This window comes from Pangasianodon hypophthalmus, chromosome 22 (assembly GCF_027358585.1).
Source record: "Pangasianodon hypophthalmus isolate fPanHyp1 chromosome 22, fPanHyp1.pri, whole genome shotgun sequence".
NCBI lineage: Eukaryota > Metazoa > Chordata > Actinopteri > Siluriformes > Pangasiidae > Pangasianodon > Pangasianodon hypophthalmus.
The window spans coordinates 20,380,421-20,399,173 of NC_069731.1; the positions used below are offsets into that span (position 1 = coordinate 20,380,421).

Here is an 18,753-nt window from a genome sequence, read left to right on the forward strand (position 1 = left end):
ACCCTGTAACTTCACACACACACACACACAGGTAGTTTGTCAGCGCTGCTCCGGTCGAAGTGGGGTCCTCTGAAAGAAGCCACCATCATCTTCTACACGCGTCAGATCCTGGAAGGTCTGCGATACCTGCACGAAAATCAGATCGTCCATCGAGATATTAAGGTAAATACGGCGGGGTTAAAGGTTAATCCGTGTTAATTATCCCGGAGAGCGTGGAGGAGTGTTGCGATATTACAGTTTAACACGCTGTTAAACCTTTTTACTGATCGTGTGTTGATGTATTTCCTCCGCAGGGAGACAACGTCCTGGTGAACACCTACAGCGGCGTTTTAAAGATCTCCGACTTCGGCACGTCGAAGCGTTTAGCCGGAGTGAACCCCTGCACTGAGACGTTCACCGGTGAGTCAGCTTAAAAAAAAAAAAGACCATCAGCTTCTTTCTGCTTGGAAATGGCCGCGCCATACTTTTTATCCATTTATAGTTACAGTTAATGTCATGGACTGTCTGTGGAACAAGATCTCACTCACATTCTAGCAGCTATAAACAGTCGTTCCCTCACAGCCTCACTTTTATCTCTTAAAGTCACAGCTTTACCTCTGACTGTGACAAAGCGCTGACACTGGAGACTACTTCCAGAGTTAAATAAACATCTCCTTACTTCAGGAAGAAGAAAAAAATGTCACCTTATCAAGGATTTATTTAATCTGTTTTATTATCGGTGGAGCGTTACTATAGAAACGGTAACATAATAGAACGGGTGCATTAATATAAACCTGCACTACTGTCAGAGCTGCTGTTATAGAAAACTAATCAACACCTTCTGACCAATCAGAGTCCAGAATTCAGCAGTGCTGTGTGTATATATATATATATATAAACCTTGGAAATATCTTGAATAGAAGCAAATTTATGTAATTTTTTATTATTGTAAGTTAAATGTAAGGTTATTCAGATTGTTGAAGATGCTTTTACACATTTCATTTCATCTGTGAAGATGGTTCTGTGATGAAGTTTCTGTGATGAAGGTTCTGTGAAGATGTTTCTGTGATGATGTTTCTGTGATGAAGGTTCTGTGATAATGATTCTGTGAAGATGTTTCTGTGATGATGGTTCTGTGATGAAGGTTCTGTGATGATGGTTCTGTGATGATGTTTCTGTGGTGATGTTTCTGTGGTGATGGTTCTGTGATGAAGGTTCTGTGATGATGTTTCTGTGATGAAGGTTCTGTGATGATGGTTCTGTGATGATGTTTCTGTGATGATGTTTCTGTGGTGATGTTTCTGTGATGATGGTTCTGTGATGATGTTTCTGTGGTGATGATTCTGTGATGATGGTTCTGTGATGAAGGTTCTGTGAAGATGTTTCTGTGATGAAGGTTCTGTGATGATGGTTCTGTGATGATGTTTCTGTGGTGATGATTCTGTGATGAAGGTTCTGTGATGATGTTTCTGTGGTGAAGTTTTTGTGAGAAGCTCTTGTCGTGATCTGTAACTGGAGAGCTGCAGGAGTAATTACGCTCACAGACGGGAGTGTGTTTGTGTTTAATTACTGAATGATGGAGTACAGAGCAGGTGCACTTTATTCCTCTCCTCCCTCCTGTTTCTTCCTCCTCGAGCCGGTCTGCGCCGGATTCGCTGCCGGTTTTCTTTCCACATCCTCCGTGTCTTTGTTTACAATGTTCTTGTTGGGTTTTTTTCAGGGACTCTGCAGTACATGGCTCCTGAGATTATTGATAAAGGTCCTCGGGGTTACGGAGCGCCGGCTGATATCTGGTCTCTCGGCTGTACGATTATAGAGATGGCGACTGGAAAACCTCCGTTTCACGAGCTGGGCGAGCCGCAGGCGGCCATGTTTAAGGTAAACGCCTCGATCCTGCAGCACGGGGACTTTTTCATTTTAATTTATTAACTTTTTTATTTATTTATTTGTTTTGTGTGTTTTTTTGTGGTTCAGTAAGCAAGAAGTTCATATACATGAAGACATTCACATGCAAACATCACACAAGTAAATAAAATCAACAGCAGCCCAAACACATTGCGTTACCACTGTACATATAACATATAAATAATAAATAATAATAAAATAATAAATATATATAAATAATAAAAATACTAAGCATAAATACACGGATTAATTTAATTATTCTTTAAAAAAATAAAGTTCTTCTTTCTTATATCTGTTTTTTTCACCCAGTTGTTATTTCTGTTCTCAAAATAATGCCACACACTCCATTTCTTTTTTATTTAATTTTATTAGATTTAATTTTATTTATTTTTTGTGAAGTAAATAGGAAGTTCATAGACATAGTTGAAGTCACACACAAACTCGTGACCTCACACAAGTAAATAAAAATGTACACAAACAGATTGCGTTGCTGCTGAACATAAACACAAACACACATACAATTAAAAATAAATTAAACATAATTAATAAATAATACAGAAATATAATAAAAATAAATAAACATAATTAAATGATTATAACTAAAAGATGAAGGACTTCAGTATTCTGCTTGTTTTTCCACAGTTGTTAGGTCTGTGCTCAAAAATAATGGCACCCACTCTGCTGTCAATGCAGTGATTATTTTAAACCATTTTTGGTCTATTATTTAATTTTTTTAAAATATTTTTTCTTCCTGACTCCCAGCACCACCTCAAAACTCCCTGTTCCCTTTTTTACAACTCGGTTTTGTCAGTGTTCACTATTAATATCACGCCATTTTAATACCAACAGGCAACTATTTTATCCATAAAAATTAAGAAAAAAAATAACAAGACAGTTGATGACATGACACACCAAACATCATACATATAATTATATACATATAAAATTAATAAATTATCAAAAAAAAGGTTTAAATTGACCAAATTTATCAACAGCATCCATCATTATTACCACTAAAATATCAACTGAATAGTTTATTATATTATTATAAAACATCGCTGTCACTACACACATTTTTATGCTGATGAGACGAGCTGAGCTGATTGGATATTGCAGCAGCATGTGTAATTCTTTCTGACTCCGCCCCTTTTTTTTTTTTTTTTATCACAAAAATACCAAAACTAAACCTCACAGCCTTATGCCTTTGCATTATAAATATAAATATTAATAGTCAAGTCTTTTATGTCATGACATCATCTCAGGCTGATTTATTTTCCAGGTCGGGATGTTTAAAATCCACCCCGAGATTCCCGAATCCCTTTCCCCTGAGGCCAAGTCCTTCATCCTGCGCTGCTTCGAGCCCGATCCCAGCAAGAGAGCGACGGCCGGCGACCTGCTCAAGGACCAGTTCTTACGCCACAACATCAAGGGCAAGAAGAACAAGATCGCCTTCAAACCTTCAGGTACGTGAACGAGGAGACAAAAGCGCGAGTGTCTGACGTTTTAGTGCTCAAGAGCTGTGTGAGAGTCAGGGCAAACCCCTCCAGTACGCCTGAGGGGGAATGTTCCAGAGTCTCTGCCCTGCCTGACACACACACACACACACACACACACACACACACACACACACACACACACATGCCCAGGCTGCTTTAAATGCTCTGTCTAGACCGGCTCAGACGATCCTGCGTGGGGGAGGAAGAGAGACTGGGAATTTTTTTTCTCTTCATTACTAATTGCTGACAGATTCCAGGTATTATGTCTCGACGATTGCCCTTTTGCGTTAAAAATCTGTCGATGTGGAGCTTCCACCTGTAAACGAGCTGTTACCATAGAAACAGCAACATGTTACAATCAGGCATTAATATAAACTGTTACAGAAAATTAATCAACACCTTCTGACCAATCAGGATCCAGAGTTTAACATCGCATCGTGGTGTAAAAGCCAATAAACAACAAACATGATCATAGAAGTTGCATGTACTTTTAAAATATATATATTTGTGGGTTTATTTATGGTTTAATTCCGATTAACTTAGGAAAACATGCCAAATCAGACAGCCTGACTAAGAGTGAAACCATGACGCTGTAACAATCCGGTCTCTCTAATGCACACACACATGCACACACACGCACACACACGCACGCACACACACACACACACACACACACACACACACACACACCAGGAGAAAGCTGGAGGCAAACAGTAATCATGCCTCATGTCTGATTCTTGCTGTAAAATAAAACAATCAGTGTTCAGTCACTACATTCTTTTCATTAATGTAACTCACTGATCTGCCACACAGCTTCTCCTCTCTCTCTCTCTCACTCTCTCTCACTCTCTCTCACACACGCACACACACACACACATGCACACACACACACACACACACACACACACACACACACACACCAGGTGAAAGCTGGAGGCAAACAGAAATCCTGCCTCATGTCTGATTCTTGCTGTAAAATAAAATGTTAAATTCCCTTCATTAATGTAACTCACTGATCTGCCACACAGCTTCTCCTCTCTCTCTCTCTCTCTCACTCTCTCTCTCACTCACACACACACATATGGCTGTGTTAATAATTGAATTGCATGTATAATTGAGGTTGTATTTTGCTAACTGCATGTCTTTTTGTGTCTCTGGCGCTGATCGACGGCTGCGTCTCACACGCCTGCGCTCTGTAACAGTGTGGCAAGGTTTGTGTCTCCGGTCCGGAGATGGGGCTTCTTTTTTATATTCTCATCAAAACACCGCACGCTTCTAATTAACAGTTTTGGAAATGTGAATGTGCCCTTTTTAGTTTTGTCGCTTTTCATCTTAATGTCTGTGTAACCTGCGTCTGTAATGTGTGTGTGTGTGTGTGTGTGTGTGTGACTCATTTCCCTGCACTGAGGGGAAGAAAAACTGAAAAAAAACTGTTTACTCAGAAGCTCAGTGATAATGGAAGTCTAAGGGCAGATGTCAAGCTTAGTCGAAAAATCTTTAAAGCAAATGATTATAAATCACAAACGTAAACAAGAAAGACGTGAGGATGAGACAGACGTGAGAGAAAATCTTCCCAAAGCTGTTCTTACGGATTTTTTATCTGAAGTTACAACACTGGAGCGTTGCAGTAATTCCGGTTACTTTACACTTTCCTGAAGGTTTTGTTGAATCCATACGTTAACGTACGGTTTATCCGTAGCATTTCTGATCTGTTGCTATAGCGATATGGGGAACACCTGTGAACACCTGAGCGTTTCAGAGTTCAGAGTAAACACAAACGAACTTCTTCACTGACTGGGAAAGGACACGGGTTAGCAGTTCATTTCACTTTGAACTTTGACCTGTGAATTCGTGAGCCTATAGAAAATGTGGGCGGGACTGTCATCTGTTTGGTCAGTAAAAAAAACAGAGGATTAATTAAGTAGCGTCACAGCGAACTAAAATTATCCACTCATCCACTGACACACGCTAGGGTTCTGCGGTTAAAAAAGAAAGAAAAAAGAAAAGAAAAATGTGTTTTTTTCTCTTTGCTTGCTTGGATTTTCTTTGTTCTTTGTTTTATTTCTAAAAAAAATTCTTCCCTCTGAAAAAGTAGTTCCATCTCTGAAAGGAGCAATTCGACACATTTACAGCTTCATTTATTCACTAAGCCGTTTACCTGAAGACGTCATCAGAGTGTTTGATTTAAAATAAACTCAGAATGAACTTAGACCTTTATTAAGAAATAAATTTTTGTGTAAACAGTTTTTTTTTCTTTTCTTTAACTCAATCACTGTTCTTTACTTTCATTTCCTGTGTGTGTGAAGTGATTTGGCTCGTTTGTGTCTCGTTGCTCAGCTTTAAATTTCATTTACGATGAATAATTTTAGTGTTATCTATCCTCTGTGTGTGTGTGTGTGTGTGTGTGTGTGTGTCAGATTATATCCGCAGTGTGTCGCTGCCTGTGCAGTTGCAGGCCGAAGCCACCGGGAGCAGCAGCAGTGAGCCGGGCTCCGTGTCTCCGGACTGCGACTCCAAACACGACGTCTTCTTCAAGAAAAACAACCGCTCGGGCTCCGAGAACCTCATCAAACCCACGACATCCAGCTTCCTCAGGTGAGCTTTGAAACCGGCTTGTGATTGGTCAGAAGGTGTTGATTAATTCTCTATAACAGCAGCTCTGACAGTAGCGCAGCTGTGAATCACAGTTTGTTTATAATTAATGCACTCGTTCTAATACCGTTATCGTTACTATAGTAACGGCTCGTTCACAGGGACTCAACTCGTGCAGCGAATGTGAAGTTTTCTGTAAGAAGACATTTATTTAACATTTATGGAAGGAGTCTCCAGTGTCAGTGCTTTGCAGTGCTCATTAAAACACAGTAATAGTAGTATAGTACAGCTTCACCTCTGACTGTTACAAAGCGCTGACACTGGAGACTCCTTCCATAAATCTCCTTAATTTAAGAAAACTTCACCACATCAACATTTTTTAATCTGTTTATTATCAGTCCGCCGTACACGTCCCTCTGAACGAGCTCTTACTATAGAAACGATAACGCATTAGAACGAGTGCATTAATATAAAGCTGTGTCTAATTAGAATCAATTTTTATGTTCGAATGCATTAATATGATGTAAATTCACAGCTTTTCTCCTGCAAAAGCACTTCATAAGTAAACACGAGTCATGAAACGAGCTACGGAGAAGGTAATAAGGGAGGAATCTTACCTGGAACAGGGTGCGCTTTCTTTTTTTAATGCTTTTTCCATTTTCCAGTTATTTTATGACTCGCATTCACACGGATGCACAAACACACAGCAGGACAGTGAGTGTAAAAGGACATAACTGTGAATCCAACACACACCTGAGAGTTTAAGGCATGTGGGACGTGAAGCAGTCGGTGTCTGGGGTGACAGCAGTGTGTCCTGGCATGCGTGTGTGTGTGCGCGTGTGTGTGTGTTGGAGTTGTGTCTGGAAGCCTGATGAAGCAGAAGTGTTGAGTGATGCTGTAAATCCTCATCAGTGCTCGGCCCCGCCCACTCCGGAGCGCCATGGTTACGCTGTTTGATCACCACTGAGGAATGAGAGGACAGGTGTGTGCTGGTGTCTGGCCAGGTGTGTGTGTGTGTGTGTGTGTGTGTGTGTGTGTGTGTGGTGTTGGATGTGCTCCCCGAGCTGGCACTAATGTGATAATGAGTTTTTTATAACAGGCCCTCTGCAGCCGCTCGTAAAACTCATGCACCTGATGGCTTTATAACCAGCAGCTTGCATCCGTCATTACACACACACACCTGCGCACACACACACACACACACACCTGCGCACACACACACACACACATACACCTGCGCACACACACACACACCTGCGCACACACACACGACTACTCTTCCCTTGCTGCTTTGTTCTCTCATCCTCTGAGCAGCGCTCATCCAGAAGACCTGTGTGCATAATCATCACATCGGCTCGTTAATGCATTTGTTCGTTAAGTCCGTAAGCGTCACGGAACAGGTGAGGTCACATGTCCAGATGCACACGCACACACACACACGCACACACACACACGCACGCAATTTTATGTTTGTAATCAAAGTTTCCATGTTTAAAATCAGCGGCTGTAGGACGAATATGTTAACGCACTGTCCTCACACACGTGTACACACACACACCTCTCCTGGTTGCAGAGGAACGCTTCTGAAAATGGAAACGCATAAAAAGCTTTCGTAGAAGCAAATCTCAAAGGATTAGCGATGTGAAGAAGACAAATCATAAATTCATTAGCAGCTAAAAGCCCCAGTCCTGTGTTTTGGTTTCCTGGAAACTGATGAGGCTAAAAAGTGTTAGCTAACATAGCTAGCTAGTGAAGTGCATTAATACACACTCAGGGAAACAAATGGCTTCATGATTATTAGAAGAAGATAATAAAGTTTCTAATGAAGCACAAAACGTGTTTGTGTCAAAGCGTCGTGACGTTCTGTCCTCACATCACATGTACGTGTGGAATAAACCACTGTTTATTAAAGAACAACATCACACTTTTTATCCATTTATAGTTACATTTGATGTTATGGAACGTCGGTGAAATGAGTTAGTTCTTGTTCTCGCTTATGTTATAGCAGCTATAAACAGTCGTTCCCTCACCAGCTTCTGTTTTTTCCTCTCTTGAAGTTAATAAGACAAAAAAAACGCAGCTTGTCGTGTTACTGAGAAACCGCAAAGAAGCGCAAACTCCTCTGTCCTGAAAACTTAAAGCGTGTAAACAGGCTTTCTCAACGGATCATCAGCTTGAGCAGAGAAACTACAGGACATTAAGATGCTGATGCTGATGCAGGATACAGCTGAGCTGAAGGGTCTTACTCAGGGATCCAGTCTAGGGGGTTTGGTGGTTCTGGGATTTGAACACATGACCTTCTTATCTGCGACTCGAAGCCGTAAACACTGAGCTGCTACAGCACACACTGATACACTGCAGTCTTTTAGTGGAGTTAATTCAGTGCTAGAAGTAGTTGAATCAATGCAAGCTAGTTCCGGTGGAGTTGCGGTGTAGTTGTGGTGTATTTTCGGTGGAGTTGCGGTGTAGTTGTGGTGTAGTTGTGGTGTATTTTCGGTGGAGTTGCGGTGTAGTTGTGGTGTATTTTCGGTGGTGTTGTGGTGTAGTTGCAGTGGAGTTCCGGTGGTGTTGTGATGTAGTTCCAGTGGTGTTGTGGTGTAGTTGTGGTGTAGTTTTGGTGGTGTTGTGGTGTAGTTGTGAGGCTGTGAGGCTGTGTGGTGTAGTTGCGGTGTAGTTCCGGTGGTGGTGTGGTGTAGTTGTGGTGTAGTTGCAGTGTGGTAGCGGTGTAGTTTTGGTGTTGTTGTGGTGTAGTTGCAGTGTAGTTCTGGTGGTGTTCTGGTGGTGTTGTGGTGTAGTTGCAGTGTTGTTGCGGTGGTGTTGTGGTGTAGTTGCAGTGTAGTTTCGGTGGTGTTGTGGTGTAGTTGCGGTGTAGTTCCGGTGGTGTTGTGGTGTAGTTGCAGTGTTGTTGCGGTGTAGTTTTGGTGGTGTTGTGGTGTAGTTGCAGTGTTGTTGCGGTGGTGTTGTGGTGTAGTTGCAGTGTTGTTGCGGTGGTGTTGTGGTGTAGTTGCAGTGTGGTAGCGGTGGTGTTGCGGTGTAGTTTCGGTGGTGTTGTGGTGTAGTTGTGGTGTAGTTGTGGTGTGGTAGCGGTGTAGTTGTGGTGTAGTTGCAGTGTGGTAGCGGTGGTGTTGTGGTGTAGTTGTGGTGGTGTTGTGGTGTAGTTGTGTAGTTGTGGTGTAGTTGCAGTGTGGTAGCGGTGGTGTTGTGGTGTAGTTGCGGTGGTGTTGTGGTGTAGTTGTGGTGTAGTAGTAGTGTTTGGTGGTGACTCAGTGGTTAAGGCTGTGAGTCTCAGTGCAGAAGGTGTGTTCATAATCCCGGTACTGCCGAGCTGCCACGTTTGGGCAAAACCCGTAACCTTCAGCTCAGTCGTATCCTGCATCAGCCAAATGAGCAGGTTTGCTGGGTTTATATGTCATTTTATACAATATTAAGATATTACAGGACTTTATTGTAAATATATTTTACAGTTGTTTAATTTACAGTAATTTATTACAGTGTAGAACCCAAGTGTGGTTCCACAGAGCGAATGAAATGTGTGTTCTCTGTTAGTGTTCCTGATGAAAGCCCGACGTCAGAGGACCGGAGTTCTCCAGCCTCGTCTGAGAACAGCGACTCGGGACTCTTCCTGCTGAAGAAAGACAGCGAGAGACGAGCAATCCTCTACAAAGTGCTGAACGAGGACCAGGACAAGGTCACGTCCAACCTCCTGGAGAACCACATGCAGGTGTGACAGCTGATATTTAAGGGTTCTGTAGTGAAGGTGTGTTCCTTAATGAAGAGAACGTCTGAATCGAGTGTGTGTGTGTGTGTGTGTGTGTGTGTGTGTGTGTGTGTGTGTGCTGGTCTCAGGGCAGCACAGAGGAGCTGAAGCTGTCTGTAGATCACATCAAGCAGATCATCTGCATACTGCGTGACTTCATCCGTTCTCCCGAGCGCCGCGTCATGGCCTCCACCATCTCCAAGCTCAAACTGGACCTCGACTTTGACAGCACCTCCATCAACCAGATCCAGCTGGTCCTGTTCGGCTTCCAGGACTCGGTCAGTGTTAAATATTTTGCGTCTGGAGATGTGAATATCTCACGCTACCCTGAAAGCAAACCGTGCTGAAGAAGCCATGAAGAGATTTTTGGTTTGAATTTGCGTAACCTGTAACCTGTTCAGATGATCAGCTCAATCTGTTACATCATGAACATGTTCTCCTCAGAACTGAAACATCTCAGCACGATTTTAATTCAAGAGCTTCAAATAGCAATTCGGAGAACTGGTCATGTGCATGCATTTCGATTTCAAGATTTTAGTATCTCAAATAAATTTACTTTATTGGGCTAGATTTAAAAAAATCCACCTCTCCAGGGTTTTTCAATTCCTCATAACAGTTTTTAAAAACAGGTAAAAGTGAGAAATTAATGCTAAAAAACACCAAAAACATAAAGATAAAAAAAAACTAAATAACTGTATGATGTTTATTCAGTGGAAATTTGGATTGGGATTAAAAATAAGACTGTTAAAGCTCTTATTACTTAACTGTAATATAGTTATTAGTGTTATTATTTAATTATAATTTAATTTCATTAACATATCTCATACCTCACGTCATTGGGTCTCGGCTCAAACAGGTGTCCAAAAGTTTGATCTGAACTTTTTGCTCTTATTTTACATCCATGATGTGCTGATGTTTGTGCTCCGTTTCAGCAATACTGAAGTCACGGCGCCCTCTGGTGGCTCCGCCCCTTCCTCTATGTTCTTCTGTGGTTTTAGTAAATCATCCGAGTGTTAATAATGCTCTGCATCTCACGGAGCCTCTCAGTGTGAATGTGATTAAGATGATTAAGATGATTGCCCAGACTCGTGTGTGTGGTTTAGTCTATCACTCGTACACACACAGCAGCAGGTGCTTTAGAGCAGCAGGTGTGTTAGTGCAGGCTTCAGACTGTTCACTATGGATCTCTGGAAGCAGGACTGTGTGTCTCTGGTTTAATTTGTAAACTGAGACTAAAGCTTGTGGCTAATTGATCAGCACCTGTACCTGAAAACATGCTGATTATAGCTTTAGTATGTTGCTTAGACACGGATTAATTCTTGTCTTTAGGATAGAAACACCAGCATTAAAAACCTTTTAAACTTAGAGCTATATTAAACTCTTTCTGTGTGTTTAAGGTGAATAAAGTTCTGAGGAACCATCACATTAAACCCCACTGGATGTTTGCAATGGACAACATCATCAGGCGTGCCGTCCAGGCTGCGGTCACTATATTAATTCCAGGTACGAGTGTGTGATTTCAGGGTCAGAGGGTGTGTAATAAAACTCCGAACTCGGCTGTGATGAAGTCGACCTTTGCTCTGATTCCTGCTCCAGAGCTGCAGACTCACTTTGGCCCGGCGTCCGAGAGCGAAGGAGCCGAGAAAGACGCCGACGACGTGGACGTGGAGGAGGACGGCGACTTCGGTGCCGTGGAGAACGTCGCTCCGGAGGACACGGGCCTCACCTCGGGGGTCAGCACCCTCAGCTCAGTCATGTCCCACGAGTCCCAGCGGCCTCAGCATCCGCTCGGAGCGCAGCTCACACGCCTCAAGCAGGAGACGAGCAGGTACACACTCCATCTGTGTCATTCTGACGGTTGATTAATTGTCTATAACAGCAGCTCTGACAGTAGTGCAGCTGCAAATCACAGGTTTATTTATAATTAATGTGCTTGTTCCAATACTTTATCGATTCTATAGTAGCAGCTCATTCACAGGGACTTGTACAGCAGATGCTAAATAAACATCCATGTAAAATTAATGTCTTATTTATTTACTGAACTTCGTTGAAAAGGTCACAAGCGTCATCTTGCTGAACAAATCTCCACATGTATCAGAAACTCCAGCGGAGAGTATTATGGACTAAATTGCCAAGGGTTTTTAATAAAGTTCTCAAATGCACTTTTTTCCTCGTCTCTTCATGCAGGCTCCTGGAGGAACTGGTGCAGAAGGAGAAAGAGTACCAGCAGGTCCTGAGGCAGACTCTCCAGCAGAGGGCGCACGACCTGGAGCTCTTCAGACTGAAAAACCAGCCTGCAGCTATGAGTGTGTTATACTGCATTATTAATATGTTGTGATAGGATTTGAAAGAAAAAAAAGCAGCATTAATGCTCTCGAGCGGTGCAACAGAAAAGCGTTCACGCTGTTATTCTGAGATCGTGAGTTTGAAACCTGATGAGGAAGCACGTGATAGCCTTCACCCTCGGCTGGTGGCTGTCGTGTGAGAGCTGGGTGGTGGGTGGGTTAAATTCTGGGGACAAAATGGGGGAAGAAGAAATCAGCATTAAATGAACACAGAATTCTGTTTCATTAAAAAAAAAAAGTATGTAAGTGCATTTTCCACATAAATCAAGGTGGGGGTGCAAACTTTTGCACTCAACAGACAAAAGGTTAATGAAACAGGAACGACTAGCGACTATAATGATGATGATTTTTTTTTTTGCACTGCACCTCAGATACACTTTGTTGGAATCGATTTTCCTTTTCAGATAACGGCGTCCTCTCAGTAGAAGCTCCTCCCTCCATCTTCCACATGTCAGCAGAGCCGGAAGCAGATAAGGAGCTGACGGACTGGCTGAAGCAGCAGGGTGCCGATTCAGAGACCATCGACAAGGTGACGCTCTACGTCATGCTCTCATGCTCTCAGGGAGCTTTTCTGGTGTTGTTCCTCCCTCCTCCTGCTGCCTTCCTCAGCTCCACTCATCCTCTCCTCACACAGCCGATTTAAACTTCTCTTCCTTCTGCACTTTCCTTCTCTGTCTTTTTTCTCATATTTCTTTGCTTTAGCATTTCAGCTGTTATGGATCATGACGATAAGAAGAAGAATATATCCATTGATACTCTGTGCTAATTAATCCTTATTTTAAACATTTGATGTTTAATTTATAAGAAGGTTATTCACCTATAAACCCTCTTTAAATGATGTGATTGGAAGAAAAAATGCTTCCAGTAAAAACTGTAAAATATTTGAAATTAATTGTAAGATTATCTGCTGCACTTTGCACTGCTGTATGTAACATTTACAAAACTTTAATCAGGTTTTACTTTTTTATAATCTTAACCAAAATTAAATCAGTGAAGTAAATACAGGTTGAGATACAGAGATTCAAGCTTAAGTGTCCCACTTTACCAATATTCACCATAATTAATTAATTAATGTCTGCCTGTGTGTGTGTGTGTGTGTGTGTGTGTGTGTGTGTGTGTCACACCGTGTCTCTGATCAGTTCGTATCGGAGGATTACACGTTAAATGATGTTCTCAACGACGTCACCAAAGACGACCTGCAGTACATGAGGCTGAGGTGAGAAATCAAACAGCTCCACTTCCACTATCGTGTTTTTATCGTCACGTTCACACACAAAACGCAGAACCTGAAGCTCACGCTGTGACCTGGGTGTGTAAATTAGATTATTTACCCACTGCATGATGTGAATAGTGATACGAGTGATTTAGACTACAGTGTGTAGTGCATGGAATCTGACAATCCATGTTGGATTAAATCCATCGCAGTGTCGGCTTGATAGTGATAATATACGACAAGTACGAATAGTGCAGTTAATGCTGATGTATCGGTTTATTTCTGAATCAAAAAGTATAGTAGTTTTTACATAATTATTTGTTTGGAGAATTTTTTTCATCTCTCAGGAGGAGCAGTAAGGCATTAGGAGCTCAGTTTATGTATTTTGAAAAATAATAATAAAAATGATAAAATAAAAAAATCTGGACTCTTTGGACCATTCGTTCAGTTCAGTTGACTTGCAGTTACTTGAAATGTCCAGCAGATGGTGCTGCAGTTGTTACATAAATTGTGAGAAGAGCTGTGATGTGTCGAATACTTGCCCCATTTTTGAAAACTTTTTTTGGATGTGTTTCTGATTGTGTGTGTGTGTGTGTGTGTGTGTGTGTGTGTGTTTGTGTGTTACAGAGGCGGTGTGTTGTGCCGTATCTGGAGAGCCATCCAAAGGCACCGAACCCGAGAGCAGAGGAGAATACGGAGCAATGATGAGACCTCTGAGGGATGAGCAGAAGCTCGGTTCTCCTTCTGAAGAACTTCTGAATTGACCTCACACTTTAAAGCGCACACACACACACACACACACACACACACATACACACACATGATCCTAACACACACAGATGTGGAAAAATTCCTCCGCTGTGTTTCCGCCTCACTCCACTGCTTCCTGTGTTCCCTTTTCACCTCACATTTGCATGCGAGGCCTTTCCCGCCTTTCCCATGACGTCCATGATGGATAAAACCGTTCCTCTGACCTTCGCTGGGGAAAATCCACTGCACTCTTCTGGACGAGTCTGTGTTTGTGTTTGTGTTCTCGTCATTGTTGTTGTTGCTGTTGCTGTTTTTAGTATCTTCTCTACTGACTTTGTGATGTTGACTGCAGATCCTGCGATGTGATTGGCTGTCACAGTCGTGCATTCCTCACGCTCGCACTCTGAAAGTGACACGTGTTCGGAGACGACAGGTTGCCTGATATAGTGACCTAACGTGACAACAGGGAACATGAAGGTCTATTTTTGTGTTTTGATGCACAAGACTGAACAAGTTGTCAAAAAAAACAGATTCACGAGCATCACCAAGTCCTCTTCTTTCTTCCTCCTGTTGGACTGCTTCATGGATAATATTTAAACTTCTGTGTAAATTCAGTTATGAACTCTAAAAGCCATATTTATTTAACCGTAACCCTGAATATTTGCGAATAATTCAGAATATTGAAACACGAGTGAATAAATCAAGCAAAGCCCTGATTATTTAAAAGGAAAGTTGAACATGTTGTAAAGGTTCATTTCACTCAGAGCATTAAAAAAAACTCTAAATACAGATTATTTTCAGATTGTGTACAGTGCAAAAGTTTGCACACCCTTAGGACAAAATGTAGAAGATAAAGAAATGTTCATTCCTTAAAAAAATAACATATAGTTCAGATGAATCGAAATGATTTCAGTTCAAAGGTTTGCAGTATTAGATAAATATTGTCACAGGGTCATTGCAAAAGAATTTTTTTTCTGCTTTGATTTTTCTACGTTTTGGATTGTTCCAGGACAATTCACATTTCTATTTTGTTTGTAGATAAATTATTATATAGCGCTACAAAAGTTATGCTTTCCATTCAACAGCCTTAGGGGGCACAAACTTTTGCACTCAACTGTAAGTTTCACTTGAATATAGAAAGCCAATCAGATTGCAACCTTCAAGATTCTGAAGCTTTTGGCCAGAAAAGTGTAAGTAATTAGACCTTCAATTAATAGTGGAAAAGCCACAAAAATGGCATCAGTTCATCTGTTCAAAAGTTTGTGCCCCCCTTTCTAAGTGTGATATAAATATTCTCTACAAGGTCTCTTACAGGGTCACTGGAAAAATTAATTTTTTTCTGCTTTCATGTTTTGGATTGTTGTCTTGTTTCAGAACACACCCACATTTTATGTTTAAACATTTCATTTTGATGAATTATAAATGAATTATGAATATGAATTTTAAAACAGAGCTGCAATTTCCATTTCTGTTTCCTATTTTCAAAAAATTTGGGGGGTGTACAAACTTTTGCATTCGATTTATGTTTTATTTTAAAATGTTGGGGTGTTAAAAATGTTTGCGTGTCCTGACAAACATATAAACGAGCAAGTAGCATCGATTCAGTGGTTCGGTTGAGTCAAACTAAAAAATACGAAAAACGCTAATAAATAAAATTAAGGCTTATTTTTATATTTAGACGCCATTTCATTAATTAGAAGCTTTTACAAGTCAGTGTTAATAAATTTGCTTCTGGTGGCTGTTTAAGAGCAAGCTGCGCCAGTCGCAGAGATGCGTAATAATTATAAATTTATATTTATTTTTATATAAAACATACACTTTTCCATGAAGTGACTATAAAGATTAGAAAGTAATAAATATATAAATAATTTTTTATTTTATAATTTATGATTTTATAATATTTATAGTTGTATATTACACTGGAGTATGAAGATTGATGAAGATTTAAATTTTTATGATTCATATTTTCATATTTTAAAAATATACACTAGCAGTCAAAAGTTTAACACACTTTAGTTTTATGTTTTTAATTCTTTACAGACACTTTAAAGGTTTAATGCTGAAAACTTTAAGACAAACGGGTGATAAATATTGAAGTATAAGTACATGTATATGTTTATTTCTGAAGCACAATGTATTTTTTAAAAATAGCATAAATTTTACGGAGCTCAGGTTCTTTGGAAAGATTAAGAAAAGCCTCCTGAGTGAAGCTCCACCTGAAAGAGGGTGAGAAGAATTTAAAATATAATGGTTTTAGTTTGTTTAACACTTCTCTGAGTCACACCTTCATTCCACACGTGCTATTTCACAGTGTTCATGTTTCATTATTATTCTAAAACAGCAGAAAAATGTAATACTAAAAATAAGTGAAGATCTTCTCTAAGAAGGGATGCAGAAACTTTTGACTCGTGGTGTATTTAGAGCTCAAACGTTGTGCAGATCTCCTGGTCCAGGCTGAAGCGGCCATGCTGAAGAGCTTTAGAGCGCGTTATTGTGTAACATTCGCGCTGTCATGGCACGACACCTTACCCATGGAAGCGAGAAAGTTGCGTAAAACATTGAGGTGCATTTTATCTCACGACTTGCAAAATTTTTAGCCACGAAACTAACCGTGATCAGTAGCACTATTCTTACCCCAGAAAAGCATTTACAACATTTCACCCTCGGGGAGAAAGTCGATACGTTCAGAAACGAGTACAACATTCCTGAATAATTAATAACAGCGCTGTCGTTTCACACACCCAGGTTCACTGGAACTCGCTGAGGCTGTGTGCGTGTGTGTGTGTGTGTGTGTGCGTGTGCGTGTGCGTGTGTGTGTGTGCGTGCAAGAGTAAAACATCCACCAAATAAGTATGCAGTTTGAGCTGATTTTGTTGTTGAGTAAAAGTGTCAAACAGTGGGCCAAGTCGATGCTAAGTCGAGTCATTTGTCACCTGTGTGATTTAGCGCAGCTTTGAGGGAAACATGATTGCGTGAGTAAATTAATACAACTGAAGGGCAGGTATTGAACTTTTGCTGAAATAAAACCATTTTGTAATAATGAGAGAATTTGGCAAAGTTACGGTTTAATAGCATGTCGTTTTCTAATAAGACTACTGGTTGTGTTTATCAGTGTTTTACGCAACCTGAGCTCATCATAGCTAACAAAAACAAGTAGCACCCGCAAAAATCTCGTACATTTACGTAGCTATGTGACGTCATTAAGCAATTATTCTTTGTAATCAATCAATCCACTAACAAACCACACGCACATCTTTTTGGGATCGTAGTAAATCAGGGCCTCAAATGACGTAAAAATTTTGAATTACATGAATCATCACACAATCACTCAATCACACAAACCTGAGCTCTGATTGAAAATCTTAAAAATTCTCACAAGCAAGATGAAAAAAAGCTACAAGCCATAACTCCGCCTCTCAGTTTAACTTTAACCAATCACATTCATTCATACAGAATTTGGTCACATGACTTGATGTTTTCGACTTGTGGTTAAGCAACCATGTTTAATTTTATGTATTTATGTATGTGATTTAAATCTAGTAAAGGTGTGTGTGTGTGTGTGTGTGTGTGTTTAAAGCTCTATATAATTCTCGTTTGGCTTTGCTTCAGTTCAGACTGTTTATAAAAGTGAAATATGAAGTCAAATGATGGACGTTTAAGACCAAAGCACGTGAAGTGCCTTAATCCTGAACGCTGTGTGTAAATCCTCATTATTTTTCTCCTGATGTGTTTTAGTAAATCTTCTGTGTTTTATCTCTGATCTGTATTTTGTTTTTTGGTGAGGAATCTGTGCACCAGTTTGATTTATCACTCTGTGTGTGTGTGTGTGTGCGTGTGTGTGTGTTTATCAGGGTTTCTGTAGAATGTGGAATGATTTTGTATACATCACTGGACATCATGGAGGAAATATTTTCTGTATTAACTGCAGAATGTGGACTAAAGCATGCACAGATACAGCAGCAGAATGTGTTAAATATCTGGCCATCTTTCACCTTTAGTGTTCATTCAGTTGTGTTAGTGGAATCTCAAACCTCCTGAAAATGTAAATTTCCTACCAGTTTTCTCAAACTAGAGAGACTAGAAGCCTGTTAATGTCAGTGTGATGATTCACTGTAGTAAACTTTTGTTCTTTAAATAAACACTTTGAGGCACAAGAAGCTATTTTTGTTTTCTACTCACTTTTATTGTGTCATTATTGAATTAATTGACTAATTAATTTCTACATTTTTGTCACATGAACATATTGGACTTCACGTCACGTGTCTTGAACACCCTCACCTTTCTCACCTGTTCTGTGGTTCCGTTTGATCAGTGTCCCTGTTTAAGTTTTGAGCAAGCTTCTGTTATCTGTGTTGTTCTTCACACCGTGTTCTTGCTTTGTTCTTTTCCTGACGCTTGTTTGGACTTGTTGTTTTGTTTGTGTTTTATTTAATGCAAGGCGCCTGCATCTTGCTCCATTTGTACGTTACAGAACGCTTCACAGAACATTGGATGCAGCAGACTTAACGACAGTTGACTCAAGTTAGAGCAGCAGCAGCAGCTTGACAGGATTAACACCGTGGTGACTCAGCTCACTGCATGACTTCCCCTGGAGAAAGTCCAGGTCATGTCCTTGCTTTAGGGTCATGGTTCTGTCACATTAGCACTGATTTCAGCCATCTTGGATGAAACAGGTCACATGACCCTGTTACATGTCCTCTTGAATGTTCTCACCTG

General features: G+C 40.6%; 1 protein-coding gene across 2 annotated transcripts in view; it reads left to right on the top strand.

The window, feature by feature from the left end:
• map3k15 (mitogen-activated protein kinase kinase kinase 15) overlaps positions 1 to 18,198 on the top strand; it is a 38,476-nt gene extending 20,278 nt beyond the window's left edge. For both annotated transcript variants that reach the window (XM_026937987.3, XM_026937989.3), the window contains 13 exons: positions 32 to 162; positions 294 to 399; positions 1,700 to 1,857; positions 3,164 to 3,347; positions 5,798 to 5,975; positions 9,519 to 9,693; positions 9,819 to 10,007; positions 11,127 to 11,232; positions 11,326 to 11,557; positions 11,917 to 12,035; positions 12,479 to 12,603; positions 13,214 to 13,290; positions 13,915 to 18,198. In XM_026937987.3, the coding sequence (XP_026793788.1) occupies positions 32 to 162; positions 294 to 399; positions 1,700 to 1,857; positions 3,164 to 3,347; positions 5,798 to 5,975; positions 9,519 to 9,693; positions 9,819 to 10,007; positions 11,127 to 11,232; positions 11,326 to 11,557; positions 11,917 to 12,035; positions 12,479 to 12,603; positions 13,214 to 13,290; positions 13,915 to 14,011 (1,877 nt within the window). In that variant the 3' untranslated portion in view covers positions 14,012 to 18,198. The remainder of the gene's footprint in view (positions 1 to 31; positions 163 to 293; positions 400 to 1,699; positions 1,858 to 3,163; positions 3,348 to 5,797; positions 5,976 to 9,518; positions 9,694 to 9,818; positions 10,008 to 11,126; positions 11,233 to 11,325; positions 11,558 to 11,916; positions 12,036 to 12,478; positions 12,604 to 13,213; positions 13,291 to 13,914) is intronic.
• The last annotated feature ends 555 nt before the right edge of the window (positions 18,199 to 18,753 follow it).